At 41.1% G+C, this 17,638-nt stretch overlaps 1 protein-coding gene across 1 annotated transcript; it reads right to left on the bottom strand.

Moving 5' to 3' along the window:
- Positions 1 to 277: 277 nt before the first annotated feature.
- Positions 278 to 17,583, bottom strand: crls1 (cardiolipin synthase 1). The gene is made up of 7 exons (XM_023963139.2): positions 17,010 to 17,583; positions 7,211 to 7,348; positions 6,994 to 7,123; positions 6,801 to 6,886; positions 4,785 to 4,853; positions 2,869 to 2,960; positions 278 to 923 (listed from the first exon to the last, which is right to left on the bottom strand). The coding sequence occupies exons 1-7, from the start codon at positions 17,439 to 17,441 to the stop codon at positions 830 to 832; spliced, it is 1,041 nt and encodes a 346-aa protein (XP_023818907.1). The 5' UTR covers positions 17,442 to 17,583; the 3' UTR covers positions 278 to 829.
- Between the last annotated feature and the right edge of the window lie 55 nt (positions 17,584 to 17,638).

The following is a 17,638-nucleotide window of genomic DNA, read 5'->3' as shown; positions in this document are numbered from 1 at the left end:
ATATGCTGAATGTGAGTCTTATGCCTGGTGTGAACGTCGCATCCCGGGTGTAAAGGGGTCTCCACCCTCCTGGGGACTCCACCCTGCTGGGGTCTCCACCCTGCTGGGGTCTCCACCCTGCTGGGGTCTCCACCCTGCTGGGGTCTCCATCCTCCTGGCTGCTCCCTTCCTAGCTTTAAAAATTAAAATCAGGGAAAGCGCTGAGAGTAAACAGCAAACAAGCTAACACTCTTGCTTTTATAGCACCAGGATGAGAAGTGACTGAGGTCAAAGGAAGTGTTGGGAGCCTTTTTTATTACAAGATTTAACAGAGGTTGAACAGGAGTTCTGGATGATAAACCTGGTGTGCCGGACCAGGATGGGGTGGGTGTTGTGAAGCCGGCTCAGATGTTCTTCCCTCAGCATTGAATCCTGACAGAAACAGCTTTGCATTCAGAGCTGTCACAAACCCACAGAAAAAACAAACATCTTTTTTTTTATCCTAAATCCTCAGCTTACAAATCTGAGTCAGGAGACAATCATCAGGTCAATCCCATCCTGCTGCCTGACAGAGGCTTCCAGCGGATGATTGGCATGTCAGCAAGAGGCTGATCTTCTTATTTGGTCGTTTTGTTGTTTTCGTCTGATTCTTGGCGGCAGAGGTCCTATCACTGTAGTGTTGCATTAAACCATCATTCTGTGCGCCGTTGCCATGGCAACCCAGAAACGCTTAGCCCAGCTGCTCGTTCTCGGGGCTCTTGGTGGGGCTCTGTGTAGCCGTCAGTCATTCAGTCGATGCGAGTGTTTCTGCAGACGCTGCCTCCTGCTTCAGTCTGGATTCCTACTGTCGTCATGGCGACCTGGTGTTTAACACCTGGACGGTCTTGCGGCCATAATGCCAGTAGCTGTAGCCCGACGCGGCGGTAGTCAACGCCGTAACATACCTGTAAGGACAAGCATACTTCAATACCGACCTCAAACCATTTCTAATGATCGGTTTGGTGAGGAATCAACCATCAGCACATCAAAGGAAGGACCTGCACGGCTCTGGACCTGCAGATCTACCTGCCGACTCGGGCGTTTTAACAGTCTGATCAGCTCCACACACCTGATTTAGGTAATGGGCGCAATGGTCAGTGCTGTGACACTTTTCCGGTTAAAATGAAGACAGATAAGTTACTTCTGTTTGTGTCTAACTGCATACATTGATAAAAAAAAGTCTGTTCTCATTGATTTTCCTTTGTTTTGGTGTTGCATGTTTGGCTGTTGTGTGTTTACACAATGACATCAAAAAGACAAAGTTTGCCTCCCAAAAAACCAGAGGACAGCACCATCCAGCTCCCATCGCTCCGTCCCTGACCGCAAATAAATAGATAAATAGAACTCCGTAAGTTTTCACACTTTTCCAAAAGACGTCGACTTATGGAGGAAGTGGGTCATTCTTCTTTGCAAACATCGCTTTTACTGTATTCCTGATGACCTGATGGAGCTGCAGGCGTTGAGAACAGTCCCAGTCTTCTTGAACGGAATAACCACCGTGTTTTTCAGAGTAGAAGTTGTTTGTGTTTGTTTTTTTCCGCATAATTTGGCTATGCTCCGTTGTGCCTTCTACGTGAATTTCTTTTAAATGAATAGCAACGGCCACTAGAGGGTGCTGTAGTCGTGTGGATCAGTATTTGCCACTGACAGCACCGCAGAAGAAGCGCGGCTCGGTCTAATGCCGGGTTTGGCTGAATTCTTCCAAGGCGACACAGAAGATGAAGAATTCAATGGATTTGAAGTGATATAAAAAGCATAGCTGACGTGTTAGCATGTTGTTTACGCTGTGATTAACTGAAGAATTGTTCATGTTGCACTAATAGAATAGATTAATTAACAATTAGCATTAACACAGAGGGCCAAGTGCTGAGAGCATCTGATGGCAAAAATCAACAGAAAGATGAAAGTTGCAGTATATACAGTATATGGAAAAAAGTCAGTTGTTTTGCGTAGTTTGATTTGAGGTGTGACTTAAATGTGATTTAAAACAAAAAATTAAAGGCTTGTGTTTTCAATATTTTCCCACTAACAGGGCTAGAGGGCGCTGTCGTCGTGTGGATCAGTGTTTGCTACAGACAGCAATGGAGAGGAAGAAGCGCCGCTCGGTCTTATGCCGGACTTGGTGGAAATGTTGAGAACCGTTAAAGTGGGACTTGTGTATGATTTATTTCTTCTCTATTTTGCATTTACGGTCTTAATTTCCTTCACTACATAGTCTGCTATAAAGCCTACCATAAAGTGAGTTCACCATTTTGTAGTGCTGTTCGGAATCTATTTTGCAATTCCAAAATCCAGTGCCCTGAAAAAATTCCCAGAAGTCCCTTTGGAAAACTAGTGGGCATCGAGGCTCACCAGATTGGTGAACATAGACCACAATGCATTGTGTTTCAACAATTTTTGCCAAAATAAAGTATCTAAATGTATTTTTTTTAATTAATAATCAACGTTTTCATAATCAGGACACAGTGGATTCATAAAAATCATTTGCTCATCTCTGGCTCAGAATTAACGTTTCTGTTGGCGCAGCGGCGTTTAGGCTTAAGGGATCCCAAACGGCAGCACCAGATCGCAGACAGAACATTCCGGTCGGTTCAGGTTCACGGCTGCACCACATAAACTGCAATAGAACCACATGAGAGTATTTTTTTCTGTTCCATAACGTCATCTCTGCAAACGCAAAGCAGATCAACCCTTTTTAGTCTGATGTGCATAAATAAGTGTAATAACATTCTAACATTCTCATGTAAATACTTTGAACTCACAAACCGACTCAGACCTGAAAAAAATAAACAAGAACAGAAATGGACCGCCTGTCTGTGGCGGAACAGGCCTGTAAAGACAAGAATTTACCATAAACACTGAAGCAGGACGCTGTCTGTGAAGTGGAAGACGGGAGCTGCCAGCGACGCTGCCACCAGGCAGAGCTGGATGGCTGTGTTCACCTGGAGGAGACAGTCACAGGTTTAAGGGGAGAAGAAAACCTCTGCAAAGCCACCACACCTCAAAGAATGAACATACAAAACAAAAAACCAAAAAAACAAGTATGAGTTTGGGAAGAAATCTAGGACTAAAGTCTGTCCCCACAGACAGGAGGAAGGTTGTTGAGTGAGTTGCTGGTTTGTCTAGACTTGTAAAAGAGACACTTCCTACAGCAAAACTAAAGTAGACAGGCATCTGGTGTGAGTTCTGATGATCCTGCATCTCTTTGCAGAGGGATAGAGGTACCAACAGTTGGTGTCCCGGGTGGGTGGGGTCTGCAGCTATACGACCAGCCTTCCGTCTGACCCGGCTGTCATACACTGAGTCGAGTTGTTGGAGAGCTCCTCCCACAACTTCCTGTGCGGTTTTCTCCACAGTCCTTCCTGTCTGGGGTGATGCAGCTCCCGTACCACACCATAGCACTCAGACGGAGGATGCTTTCTGCGGTGGCTCTGTAGAAGTTTCCTAGTAGTTGCTTATACTCAGGAGAGACTTTTATGGGATTTTTTTCAACATAAACAGGCTCATATAATCATTTTTCTCCCACTAACCACTGGAGGGCGCTGTAGGTGAGTGTATCAGTATTTGCTACTCACGGCAACACAGAAAAAGAAGCGCCCTCCATGGAGGACAATCTGATATTTCTCCTCCTGACCTTTATTTCTTTCTTATTTGCATGGAGACATTATAATCCGTTTTTTTTTTTCTTTTTCCTCCTCCGACTATTCCAGGACAGCAAACCCTCCAACCGGGTGAGCGGGACGGAAGTCCTGCTGAAAGTCAGACGCAGCTCCAGCAGGAAACGGTGAAGCTCCCAGAAGACAAAAAAAAGATTCTGAGTGATGTCATAAACCCAGACATGGAGACGCGATTCCTGGTGTTTTTGCAGCACTCTTCCTCTCATCAGTGTCTTTAGTCCCTCGTTAAGGAGGTACCGGTATTAGGTCAATGAGGCTAAAAACGTGACCGTAGCTCCTCCCACATGCAGCAGGAGTGTCCAGTTTATCAACATGTTTTTGGATAAGCATTGAGCATCAGGTTTGAGCACGTCAGAGAAGCAGCAGCAGACGTGAACCTGACATGTGAATGGCATGGGGCGTGACAAGCGTTGCACGTGTGTCCCAAAAGTGCGACTTATACTCCAGATCCGGATCATAGGGTGTATGAGAAAAACCCCTGTAATGTTGTATTTATGACATTTCTACAAATCAACAAGTGTGTTTGATTGCACCGTCATGATCTGTAAAACACCTGCAGACAGCTTTGATTTGTCTATGAAACTAAATTTCATCCGGCACCTTTTCAATTCAAAATGATAGATTTTTCTGAGCTTACTATAAATCAAACACCAACTTCAGCCTCATATAACATGGTCTGACATAGAAGCGGTCTGTGGCTGAAAACAGTTGGTGTGGAGGACTGATGTGTTTCTGTGGAAAACCGTCATTTTTGCACCTTTTCTGCAGCAAACCTTCAAAGAAGAGCATCAGTTTGTGAACCATGAGACCGACGGAACGAAAATCTTCAGAATTGTACACCGATTGCAGAACGCAACCCTTATTTCAGCTGAGGGGATTTCTACCAAACGCCATGTTTACAGTATTTCTTATGACCAAACCGTGAAATGCAGCCTCCCAGGCTGGAGGTCAGACACTCCTCCATGAGGACACAACCACAGGATTAACCTGAAGGAGTTCTCCAAAGATCTGCTGGACGAATAATTATTTTTTCACGTTTTTAAAAGAGATAAATGTGTTCAGACAGAAAGGGGGGGGGGGGGGTCTCACCTTGCTGAAGAGGGTGGGCTTGAGCTGGGCTGTGGTGTAGCAGGGGTTAAAAAACTTACTGAGGGTCACCTGAGAGACAGGAGGAGAAGAAAATGAAAGGAAGGAAGAAGCAAAGTGTCCCTGAGTGTGTTTTTGTGTACCGTTTTGTGTTACATTATGTACATTTCTGACGAGCTGATGTCATGTTTGAGGTTTGACGGCTTCTTTAAATCAGGAGCTTCCAGAACAAAACCTTCAGTTCATTTCGTTTACATGAACACATCCTTAAACATTGGGATTCATCAAACTAAAAACTTTTAATTTTTACTGACTTTAAGCCTGAACTCTGGCTGAAATCCGCCTGAACTTGCTTATTCTGGGTATGTCGGTTCCAAAAGACATATATGAGTTAGTGTAATTACGCTCCACTTGGTAACCCTGGGTTAACGCACGTGCACAGCAGGTACATAAAGACATTCTCAATGGATCGCCGAATTCCGGAGTCACCATGGAAACGCGTGGAGAAAAGAAGTCAGCGCTATACTTCAGTGAGACGGAGTCGGAGTTTTTAATGACGGCGTATGAAGATTGTACAACCATCAAAAAAGTAACAAGGCTGCATCATCAGCAAAAGAAAGAGTTTCTGCTTGGAGAAAAAGAACGGACAAAGTAAACGCAAGAGTTTCTCTATATATACATATATATATATACATACATATATATATATATATATATATATATATATATATATATATATATATATATATATATATATATATATATATATACATACATATATATATATATATATATATATATATATATATACACACACACACAACTTATCAAACTTAAATGAATTACTTCAATTGGTAACAAGTTATTGAGTTAAATTTATTTAACCTAATTTCCTACGTCTATAAAACTTAATTAGTGTTTATACAACTAAAAATTACATATTTATCTAACTAAATGTCATATTACTCCAATTCGATTAAATGTTTTTCCATCTTAATTTATTGTACTTCTAGATATACTCATTTTTATAAAGTTAAAATAAATGATGTGTGGATTTATAATATATACTATGCATTTAACTTTCATGACTGACTATCTTCAGTTCTGTTACCATACTGATGCAGTAGTGGTGCTAAATAATCTCATCATCCTCTCCCTCCCTCTCACTCATGGTGCAGAAAGAATTAAACATAGGACAAACTAACTCGGCAAAATACAGTAAAACAGCTAAACAACAAAACACATCTGGTCAAAAACCCACACTTAAACCCAAATCCGTCCAGACAGGCAAAGGAATGGTATCCCATAATTCCTTGTGCTGCCGATCTAACAGCAGCACCAAAGTTACACCTACTTAATTGAATTAATTTGAATGAAAGTAAAATAAATGTCTGAAAACTACGTTTTATTTTTGATTAATCTTAACTGAAGCAAATAATTAAGTTAGATCAAAGTAAAATAGTTTATCTTTAAACATCCATACGTGGTTTTATCACCCTCTCATGGTGGAAAAAGTATTAACTGAGCTTCTTCATCCACTAAATTATCTTCAAATGGACACGCCATGCTGCTTCCCCTCTCTGAAAACAAACTAACCTTCAACTAAACCTGCTCCAGACCAGGTTATGTTCAGAGCATGAGTTGCTATGGCAACTTGACCTACCCTGATACCTACCCTCTGTTTTTGGAACCTAAAGCTAAAAAAATTATCAAATTATCCTCAAACCTACTGTGGTAACTAGCATAACGTGCTTTTTGGAATACCCCCCAGGTTTTTGAAGAAGTCTACTTTCTCTCAATATAGAAATCCACAAATGATTCCAAATATGATTTCAAAGCCTCATTTTGTGTTTGGTCCAGTCATTTTTGTGTCATGTGCAAACACTAATGATTGGTTTTTACAGTAGAATGCATTGACAAAACCCTCCCAATCATTTCAAACGGACTTCATCGGTTTCAGTCAAACATTTTCAAAATAAAAAAAGCTGAGCATCGTTTAGAGTAAGAAGAACTTCTTACCGGTGGGGGAACGGTCTTGTATCTGACCCAGAAGACGGCGGCTATCAAACCAACGTCTCTGAAAATCACCAGAGCTGTCAATGGGGCTGAAACAGAGACATTTCCACGCATGACAAAGGAGCACAGCTATTCAGAGAGGAACAAAGTACGAGCGTGACCACGAGAACGCTGCCAAACGCTGCCAGACTCCTACCTGGAATAAGCTCGGCGTAGGTGAGGCTGACGTATAAAATACTGATGAGAATCTTGTCGGCCAGCGGATCTAGAGCGCTGCCCAGTGCCGACTTCTGAGTGGGCCACCGCCTGGCAATGTAGCCGTCCAACTGAAGCACACCCACAGACACAAAGCCAGGAAAGTTCACAGGTCAGAATCCAGCTTCTTCAAAGGCGCGTGTTAGCACCCGCCTTACCAGGTCTGTGGCTCCAGCCAGCACGAACAAAGCCAGACTGAGGTCGAAGCGCTGCTGGACGACCAGGTGACCCAGGAAGGGAGCCAGCAGAATCCGGCACACGCACAGCAGGTTCGGGATCGTCCACGGGTTCTCATACTGTCGGAAGACAAGAAACGATAGAAGGGTGGAAGGAAACGTCCTCATAGATACCTCTAATCTCTGAATGCTGCGCTTGATTCTGAATAGAACAGTTGCTTGGACTACTTCTTTTTCCTGCTACTTCATTTCTTAAGTTTTTTTAGTTATCTTCTACGTCACACTAAAGGCTTTTTCTGACTGACTTTTTTCGTCTGCTCCTGATTCACAATGATTGGCATTATAAAAATACTCAGAAATGCAATTTTTAGATCAATTTTCTACGTAAACATGTCCTCCGTCATCAGGAAACCATATTTTATCTGAGTGGGTGCCAGTAGCATTCCTCAGACACTAAATCTACAGTTTTTCCAATGTAGAGTCTGGTCAGAGCAGAGGTTTAGCTTCTTCTGACCCCACATAAAGATCCAAATTACCTGAAGTTTCAGAACCAGAACAGGTGAGACGTGCTGCGCTGTGATCTGCAATTCCTTTTTGGAGAACATGTCCCAATGGCCCCCCGACTATGCAGTGACGTTCCAGAGTTTAGAATTTCTCCATCCAGCTTTTATGGCATCCCCCCCCTTATCAAAACTGGGATTTTTATCAAACTTCGTCTGAGATAAGTGAGTTGGAATACATCGAAAGAAAGTAGGGCAAGATAAGTCGCCGTTTATCTGTGGAGTTTTATCTGGAGTCCTAAAACTTCAAGTTGTTTTTTTATGACGTAAAAGAGATAAATCCACGGAAAACTCAGCCTTTGGCAGAATAATAGCGTTGGTGTTACCCCAGTGCTTCTCCAATAATGGGGATGCCATGCCAGGGGGGGCCTGCGGTACTGGCGGTTTTAGGCACAGGTAACACGGGCAGTTGTCTGGGGCGCAAATTTAACGGGGGGCGGCGGTGACAGCGGCTCAGTGCTTGGAAAAAAATCTGCGCCTCTATTGACTTCCTATTATCTGTTCTATCACAGAGTTTGTAACAGCCGGAAACTGTGAGTTTCCGTCCCTGCAGCTGCTCCTGTCACACACACATGTGTGAGAACGAAAGGGGAGGGGCAGTGTGGGCTCAGGCTGCCAGGTGGAACGGCGCACAGGAAGAGCTGCAAGCGCTGGCTCTGTTGCGCAACACCAGGATCATCGTGCGCCTTTAGATTCCACAGCTTATGCTAATAATGTCATTCTTTATTAACTATTGTAGACATTTTTTATTTACACCAAGTCTTTTTATTGGTATTTCAACTTTAAACAGAGGGTACAAGGATTTAAGTTTGACAAAGTATACAAAACCGATCCCCTCACACCCTCCCCTCCCTCCCCTTACTGCACCACTCTTTCAAATTGCAAATAATTTGTAAAATATACATTGTCTAAAGAAATAAACCTCTCAATTGCACATTTCCAAAATGCAGAGTCAATCATCAAATATTCCAATAGCAGTGACGTCTAAATTCTTCATATAATTTAAGAAGGGATTCCAAGTGGAATAAAAATCTTGTGTACAACCTCTGGCAGAGAAGCGAATTTTCTCCAAAACCAAATACTGTAAGAGATCATTTATCCACATCTTTAACGTTGGAGGAAAGTCATCCTTCCATTTGAGAAGAATAAGTCTCCTAGCAATTAAGGTCCCGAAGATAATTATGTTTTGTGCTTTGTGGTTGAGATTAAGATCCTGTGGAATTACACCAAATATTGCAGAAATTACAGAAGGCTTTATAGGCCTTTGTAAAACATCTGAAAATACTTTAAATATTGACTGCCAAAAGTAACTTAATTTTGCACAGGACCAAAACATATGTGAGGTGGTGGCCGTTAATTGTTTACATCGATCACAAATTGGATTAACATCTGGAATGAATTTTGTAAGTCTTGCTTTAGACCAATGGAGTCTATGTACAATTTTAAATTGAGTATTCCTGTGACGTGAACAAATTGAGGAAGAGTTTATTCTGTCTAGGGCTTTCTCCCATATCTTCTCAGTGATATTTAAGCCTAAATCCTCTTCCCATTGGGTTTTTAGCAATATTAGAGGTCTTTTGTTTTGCATTGTATGTGTTTAGCATGTAGTAAATGTTCCCAATTGTTCCCCTGACGTTTATTTTAAGTTTCAAGATGGAGTCTAGAAGTGAGTCAGGTGGGCAGGACGGGAAATGAGGGAATGAAGTTGAAATAAAGCTTTGAATTTGCAGGTATCTAAAGAAATGGGAGCGGGGATATTATATTTAATTACAAGTTGCTCAAAGGATGCAAACATACCATCAATGAATAGGTCCTCAAATGAAACAATGCCTCTTCTGCTCCATTTCCAAAAAGCTTTAACTGTAGTCGAGAGTATAAACCTATGATTTTTATTTGTGGGTGTACATTTTGATTGGCTTTTCAGGGGAAACACTTGCCTAAATTGTCTCCAAATGTTCAGAGATTGTTTAACTATGGGATTTGAGGTGTAATTCGATATGGGTTCAGAAAAAGGTAGTTCTGAACAAAGCAATGATTGTGGAGAGGAATGAGGACAAGAAGCTCCCTCCATATATAACCATTTTGGGTTTGGGGATTTGTTAAATTGTAAATCTTTCCAATATAACATGGATCTAATGTTGGCAGCCCAGTAGTAATATTGGAAATTAGGAAGGGATAATCCACCTTGTTGACGGTGTTGCTGTAAGATATTTTTGCTTATTCTAGGTTTTCTTTTATTCCACAAAAAAAACTGATATTAATTTATCCACATTTGTAAAAAAAGATTTAAATAAATGCAAAGGGATGCATTGAAATACATATAAAATTTTGGGAGCACATTCATTTTGACTGTGTTACTTCTCCCTCCCTGTGAAAAGGGTAAAAGACACCAATATTTTAGATCTTTCTTAAGATGAGTTAATGATGGGATGTAGTTAGCCTTGAAAATATCTTTAAAGGAGTGTGTAATCCAAAAACCCAAGTATTTAAATTTTTGTGGACTAACTTTAAATGGAAATGGGTCCAAATTTATTTTCTTAGCTTCTGGATTTACTTGCATAATTTCACATTTATGAAGATTAACTTTGTATCCTGATATCTTACCAAATTCTAATAAGAGATTTAACGTGACTGGTAATCTTTTTAAAGGGTTGGACAGGAATAAAAGCATATCGTCTGCATACAGGGATACTTTATTCCCAGTACCATATCTTTGTATTCCTATTATGTTGATTTCATGACGTATTGCTATAGCCAGTGGCTCAATCACTATGGCAAATAAAAGAGGTGATAAAGGACAACCTTGTCGAGTGCCACGTTGAAGGGGAAAGTAAGAAGAGAGGTTATTGTTAGTACGAACAGCTGCCAGAGGCGATGAGTATAAAACTTTAATGCAAGAGATAACTTTTTCGCCCAAACCAAATTGCTTTAAAGTGTAGAACATATAGTCCCACTCCACTTGGTCAAAGGCTTTCTCAGCGTCTAAAGACAACAATATTTCTGGAATATCGGGTGAAGTGGGAACATAAAGAATATTAAATAGACGCCTAATGTTATAAAATGATTGGCGGCCTTTAATGAAACCAGTTTGGTCATCAGCTATTATCGAAGGCAAAGCCTGTTCTAGGCAGCTTGCTAATATTTTTGAAAAAATTTTGTTGTCCACATTTAAAAGTGAAATAGGACAATATGAGCCACATTCGAGAGGGTTTTTATTCTGTTTGGGGATAAGAGAGATGACTGCTTGTCGCATAGTCAGGGGGAGGCAGCCTGTAGTAATTGACTCCTCAAAAACTAAAAGTAAGATTGGGGAAAGCTGGTCTGCAAACTTTTTAAAAAATTAAACTGAAAATCCATCAGGTACAGGGCTCTTCCCATTTTACATAGTTTTAATTGCATTTATGAGCACCTGGGAAGAGAAGGGTTTGTCCAGCTCTGAGGATATTTTATCTTCTATTAAGGGGACATTTGTTTTTCTGAAAAATGTATCAAATAAAGTTCTATCATTGTGAGATTCTGTTTTATACAATGTTGAATAGTACTTATGAAAGCAATTTATTTCTAAATGATCTCTGTGCTTAGCACCCAAGTGATCATTTATTTCAATAATACATCTGCTAGCAGTTTTTTGATGAAGTTGTTGGGCCAAAAGTTTTCCTATTTTTTCACCATGTTCATAGATTTTACTTTGTGTTTTGTTAATGAGGTTTTCAACATGTTTGGTTGACAACAAATTGAATTCTGTTTGAAGATTTAATCTTAATTTGAACATGTCATCAGACGGGCTAACTGCAAGTGCCGTGTCCAATTTAAGTATCTCATTGGTTAGTTTTTCTAGTTTTAAACTGTGATATTTTCGCTGTTGCGCACTGTGTGATATAATTTGTCCCCTAATATATGCTTTCATTGATTCCCACACAATAGAAAAAGACATTCCAGGGGTTTGGTTATATTTCAAGAAGAAAGATATCTCAGAGGATATAAATTTAGTAAAGTTTTCATCGGAAAGTAATGTATTATTAAGCCGCCAGGGGCGGTAATTATTGCATGATACTGGTATGCATAGTGTGAGTATTTGAGGGGCATGATCTGAGATAACTATAGCTTGATATTCACACTTTTAACCAGGGAGAGGAGCCGTTTATCCAAAAAAAGGTCATCTATGCGGGAATATGTCCTGTGGACGGGAGAAAAAAAAGAATAACTTTTAGATTTGGGGTTTAGGAATCGCCATGTGTCAACAATGCCGTTTGTAGTAAGAAAGCGTTGTAACTGAATAGCTGAACTGGACAGGGATGCAGATCGTGACGAACTACGATCTAAACTAGGTGACAGTACACAGTTCATATCTCCTCCAAATATTAAGTGATGAGGGTTCATGTTTGGGATTTTGGCAAAAAAATTTAGGAAGAGCTGTCGTCCCAGTGTAATGCATAGACATTAACTAGGACAACTGGTGTATTGTATAGTCTTCTTCTTCCACTTTCGGCTTCTCCCATCAGGGGTCGCCACAGCAAACGAGTCGCATGGTAAATTTGGCAATGTTTTACGCCGGATGCCCTTCCTGACGCAACCTTCTCAAACCGGGCTTGGAACCGGCAGAGGTAGAGAAGGGAACAGGGAGGAGCCCGGAGTCGAACCCGGGTTTCACGGACGGAAGGCGCCGCAAACCAGCACGAGCTAAACTGGCTCGGTGTATTGTATAGTCTGCCTGTTATAATCAAGTAGCGCCCAGAGGAGTCTGTTTCAACTTTGGACACTACAAATGGGATGTTTTTATTAATAAGAATAGCCACACCTCTACATTTAGAGTGAAAGTTCGAGTGAAATGCTTGTCCAATCCACCCACCCCTAAGTCGAAAGTGATCAGAATTTCGGAGATGAGTCTCTTGAAGAAAAACAATTCCTGCTTTTAATTTGCTTAAATGGTTCATTACTTTTTTACGTTTGACTGGGGTGTTCAAAGACTTTACATTCCAACTTATAAAATTTACGTCACACCCAGCTGGTTTGTTTAGGAAATCCACTTTAGTGGTGGTCATATTTGATTGGAAGTTGAGTTATTTGTTTGTCACTTATATAAACGCTCATTTGGAAATTAGGATGACCATCAAAAAGAGAAGTAAAAAATAAATGCAAATTGAGATTGGAAACCAAAACATCAAAAAATACAAAATAAAAACGTGGTTTGTGTCCTTTTTGTTCTGGCATGTTTTGAGTTTAACTTCCTTTTTTATTTTGTAGGGTTTCCTGTTTCGTTTTTGTTGTGAGTTTTACTTTGGTTCCCCATCCTTCCTGATTGTGTTCACCTGTGTCTCGGTTGTCTGTATGTATTTATGTCTTGTCATTCCCTTCCTCCTGGGCTGGTCCATAGTATGTTAGTTAGTATGTTAGTCTGCTCTCCCCGTTTCGAGTGTTTCGAGTTTCTAGCCTGCCATTTGCAGTGGTTTTAGTTTTGTGTCCTTAGTTTTGTTTATTAAAGCCCCCGTTCCCCTGCAAGCTCCTGCCTCCTCTCTCGCTCTCTGCGCCTGGGTGCTCTCTCTATGACGGGAGGCGCAGCTGCGGCCCAGAGTTGATTGTCAGATAGAAAAAGACTCCCAATCACCTGTTAGTGTGATTCAGCCAGCCACCGGCGAGTTGCGCTCCCTTCTCGAGTTTTTTGACTTATATTCCAAAGACTACCGCAAAGAGGTGTGGCCGCAAGCATCTTGCAGCAGAGGGCGGTGGTCACGTGCGCGTCGGGTCTGCTGTGTCGGAGCAAGTAATTGTGGGAAATAATCCCCATTGCCTGCTTTTGTTGAAATTGGGTTGAACACGGGTGTTTGTTCTGCCTAATTCTTTTTCATGTGCCTGTTTTACGTTGTTTCACTCTGAGTTATTTCATCTTTTTTTTTTTTGTACCATGAGTGTGAAGAGGTAACAGGATCAAGACATTCTTAAGAGTCTGATGTGTCTAAATTAAATTGATAAGTGTCGGTAGCTGAAGCAATTTCAAATTAAAAGCGCTAAGCCGCCTCTGTGAATATAGTAGTACATTGTAACGCATCGGGTACGACAAATGCCGCCCCCTATGAAGTGCCGCCCTTGGCGACCGCCCACATCGCCCATATCAAGAACCGCCACTGCGTGTGGGAGACTTAGGACTGTGATCCTATGGAGTGATATTTCTGCCACCACGTTGCACACAAAACCTTCTAAGTTGAACATAAAACTTTCTATGTTTTTTGCTCAAAAATTGTTTTTTTTGCTTTCAAAAACTTTATTTTGCTTTCAACAACGTTTTTTGCGTTTGCAAAACACATATTTTTTCGCGTGCGTTGTGTCAAATCTCGCTTTTGTCCTATCTTTTATTTTGCTTACTACTTTGAGCGCGACTTATCGTGATATGACTGCCACTGTCGTCGCCAAAAAGAAAATCGCATGCGTTGTGTCATCTCACTTTTTTCCTATCTTTGCTGAGTTAAGTTTCGGTTTGACGTCACCAGGCTGCCATCAAACAGCTGCTGATTGGTCCAGATTTTAACCAATCACATTGCCAGATGAATCTAACATGGTGTCTGCTGCCGAGGCTCAGAGGCTGAACCAGCTCTTTTTACCCTCACTTTTGTATTTTTGGATGAAGACGTTTTCATTTTTTTAAATATAATTTTAACAATAATTCATACTTTCTTTTTTTAGCATTAGTTCATTTTTATTAAGTCATATTTTTGAATTTATGGCCGAGAATCTCCTGAAACTGTAAAGTTTATCTGCTGACATTAAATCAACAGGTCTGTGTGATCTGTGAATCCTGCAGAGCAAAATATTAGTGAAAAGTGTGATTTTCTTTAAGGTCTGTTTGTTAAAACAAAAATAAAAGATTCAAAGCACATATTATTTAATGCTGCACACGTGTTTGGGATCAGATGAACAGCAATAATAAGCAGAAGAATAATGGCTCACCAAAGGAGACTCAATGTATATAACACAGAAGAGGCATTTTATGACTTTTATTATCATTTATGTTTTAGAACTTGTAAGCGTTTGTCCAAAGTTAAAAAATATTAGTCATAAAAAATGCTATTTTCTCTTAATATTTTTACCATTTTTGACTAAAATGAAACAATAGTTCAGATACTAATCTTAAAAAGTGTTGCTTCCCTGCTGGACGGAGTCGGAGTTTGGACATGTTTTTTTCTTCTGCAGACATTTTAAACACGTTCATCACTACACTGACATGAATAAATACTAAACTCTGTTTGATTTTAGCTGCTTTGCTGCTCCTTCTGGGTTTTACTCTGAGAGAAACGGGCCAGAATCGTTGAAAACAGCAGAAACCCGTACGAACACCGACACATATAGTCTAAAGTCCATGTCTGCCTGGGCGTACCGTCAATATGAGACAGAGAAACTTGATTGGTTAGAATCTGGACCAATCAGCAGCTGTTTGATGGCAGCTTGGTCACGTCAAACCGAAACTTAACTCAGCAAAGATAGGAAAAAAGTAAGATGACACAACGCATGCGAATTTCTTTTTGGCGATGCCAGTGGCAGTCATATCACGCTAAGTCGCGCTCAAAGTAGTGAGCAAAATCAAAGAGAAGACAAAAGCGAGATTTGACACAACGCACGCAAAAAAATGTGTTTTGCAAACGCAAAAAACATTTTTGAAAGCAAAAAAACGTTTTTGAAAGCAAAAAAAAACAATTTTGAGCAAAAAACTTAGAAAGTTTTGTGTTCAACGTTGTGGCAGAAATATCACTCCATACGATCCGTCCTGCAGCTCTATGCGAACGAGCAACCGGAATTTACGAGAACCGTGTCTCCTGGTAAAAGTGTGTCCGGGCAGAGCTCGGAGCGCTAGCTAACGCAGTGTAAGCTTCGAAGCAGAAAGGCCGCTCAGTCCTTAGAAACCGTTCAAACAATCACGTCGATTTGTGTTTCCAGTCGTGTCCCGACAAAATAAAGGCTGATGTTATTCCCACATATACGTTCAGCCAAGATACAGATTGCAGCGTTTCACGCATGGATTTTATGTTCATGCTAATGTTGTTAGCCCGTGTTAGCATACTGCTAATCTTGGCTTCCGGCTCCGTTTTTCAACAGAAAAAGCTCTGACCACACGGAATAAAATGAAAATGATGAGCGAACAGGCGCTTCATAATAACCGTAACATTAATAAAAGCACGTTTAGGAGATCATCTTGTATAATAATAATAAAATAATCGAGCTGACGTATCTATGTATGTAACCGCTTGCGGAACTAAGTTTCTCTTCCGTTTTTTAAAAACACTACTGCGCATGTGCGAATGATTTATTCCGACCGAAAGTGTGACCCATGTGAATGTTTTTTATAATCTTCTAATTTTATAATCTGAAAAAGTTTTTCTGGGCTCATCTACACGGTTGGATTCTAATCCGACCAATAATCCTTATCAAGATATTTTGCACATGTAACCGCGTCTTATGGTGTCAACTCGAAGGGTGGCGGGGCATGGCATAACGATGGTGTCTCTCCATCGTGATGTCAGTCACCCATCACGATGGAAGATTGTATCGTCCATCGGCACAACCCTATTGGTGCTGCTGTGTTAATGTTTCAGATCAATTTACATTTAATATTTATTGATTGAATTATTTTTTTCAGCATCAAATGTTTCTAGTTTAAATAAGGACTGACAGATTTTTTATTTCAGGCACTTTAAGCTTCTTTTTTCTGTTTTAGACTAACAGGGCTTCTGTGGCTAAATAAAGTTAATATTTGTTGAAAGTGGATTTATTTTGCTTTGTTCTTTTTATTATTGTTAAAAGATACAATTTTAGGTATACTTACATAATTTTTATAGATACTGATCTTATTTATAGTCACCGCGGTGACTGAGTGTGGGGGTGTGTGGTGGGAGCGCCTGGCAAAAAAGAATTGTGAAGCACTGGTTTACCCTTTAATGTTTACAGAAATTCAATTATCACTATAAATTTACTGTTTACATTCATCTGAAATTCTCCACGTTTAACCTTTTCACCCTCTGTTCTGTTCACTTCAGTTGTATTAATCTTTTTTTTAAAGTCATGTCCAGTAACACAATTTATGCCCACAAATTATTAATTTGAGGGAACAGGTTTTTTGTTTTGTTTTTAGAATGTCACATCCAGAGTTCCGTAGATTATGACTTGGCTTGGCTGTTCATTTCCGGGCTGTTGACTCGGTAAGGTTAAGATATCAATCAATAAGTCAAACTCACCAGCTCTTTGAACTTGAACAGGCCTTGGCCCGGTTCCGCCCCCTCCTCCCGGTCTGTTGAAACCGGGGTGTCCGGAGGATCTGCGTTTTTGTTGCACAGTCCTCGCGCTCCAAGGGGCAGCAAGGACGAGAACCCGGCACTCGACCCCCCGTGACCTCCTATCCAGTGCTCGAGCACAGCTCCGCGTGCGTGACAGGGTGTCAGTTTTACCTGTTGGACTGCAGTCTGACACGCGCCACGGTGTCCCGTCCATTGATGACCGAGGAGCCAAGCGCCGCTCACCACACTCGGCGTTAATCTTGCACGATCCGTGACAAGTGCGTGTCTAAGACGCCATGTCGCGGGCTCGAAGCGACACACACCCGCGAAGGGAGCACGCGCAGCGGAGCGAAGCAAGGGAACCGAAATTCGCCCGAAGCACGTCGCCGTCATCTTCTTCACGCGGTAGACAGACCTGCTGCCCGCGCGGGCATCGCGACTCTACCTGCGCTCGCTCTCAAAGCTCAAGCGAACCTCGCTCAATCCTGCAGGCTGCCATGCTGCCGTAAGCGGATGTGGTGTCGTTAAATGTTTTTGTGTGTCCAGATACTTTACGACAGCATGAAAATGTTCAGTCAGGACGTTACTTT

This window comes from Oryzias latipes, chromosome 15 (assembly GCF_053564925.1).
Source record: "Oryzias latipes strain Hd-rR chromosome 15, Olatipes_Hd-rR_3.1".
Taxonomy (NCBI): Eukaryota; Metazoa; Chordata; class Actinopteri; order Beloniformes; family Adrianichthyidae; genus Oryzias; species Oryzias latipes.
The sequence above is the reverse complement of the archived record's forward strand: the minus strand, read 5'-3'. Positions and strand labels throughout refer to the sequence as shown.

Bases quoted from the DNA above. Each gene is read 5' to 3' on its own strand.
- crls1 (XM_023963139.2), bottom strand. From the start codon at position 17,441: ATGACGGCGACGTGCTTCGGGCGAATTTCGGTTCCCTTGCTTCGCTCC. The intron at 6,887-6,993 runs GTAGGAGTCTGG...TCTCTGTTTCAG, and splicing joins CTACGCCGAGCTTATTCCAG to CCCCATTGACAGCTCTGGTG. The intron at 2,961-4,784 runs GTGAGACCCCCC...TGTCTCCTCCAG, and splicing joins AGCCCACCCTCTTCAGCAAG to GTGAACACAGCCATCCAGCT.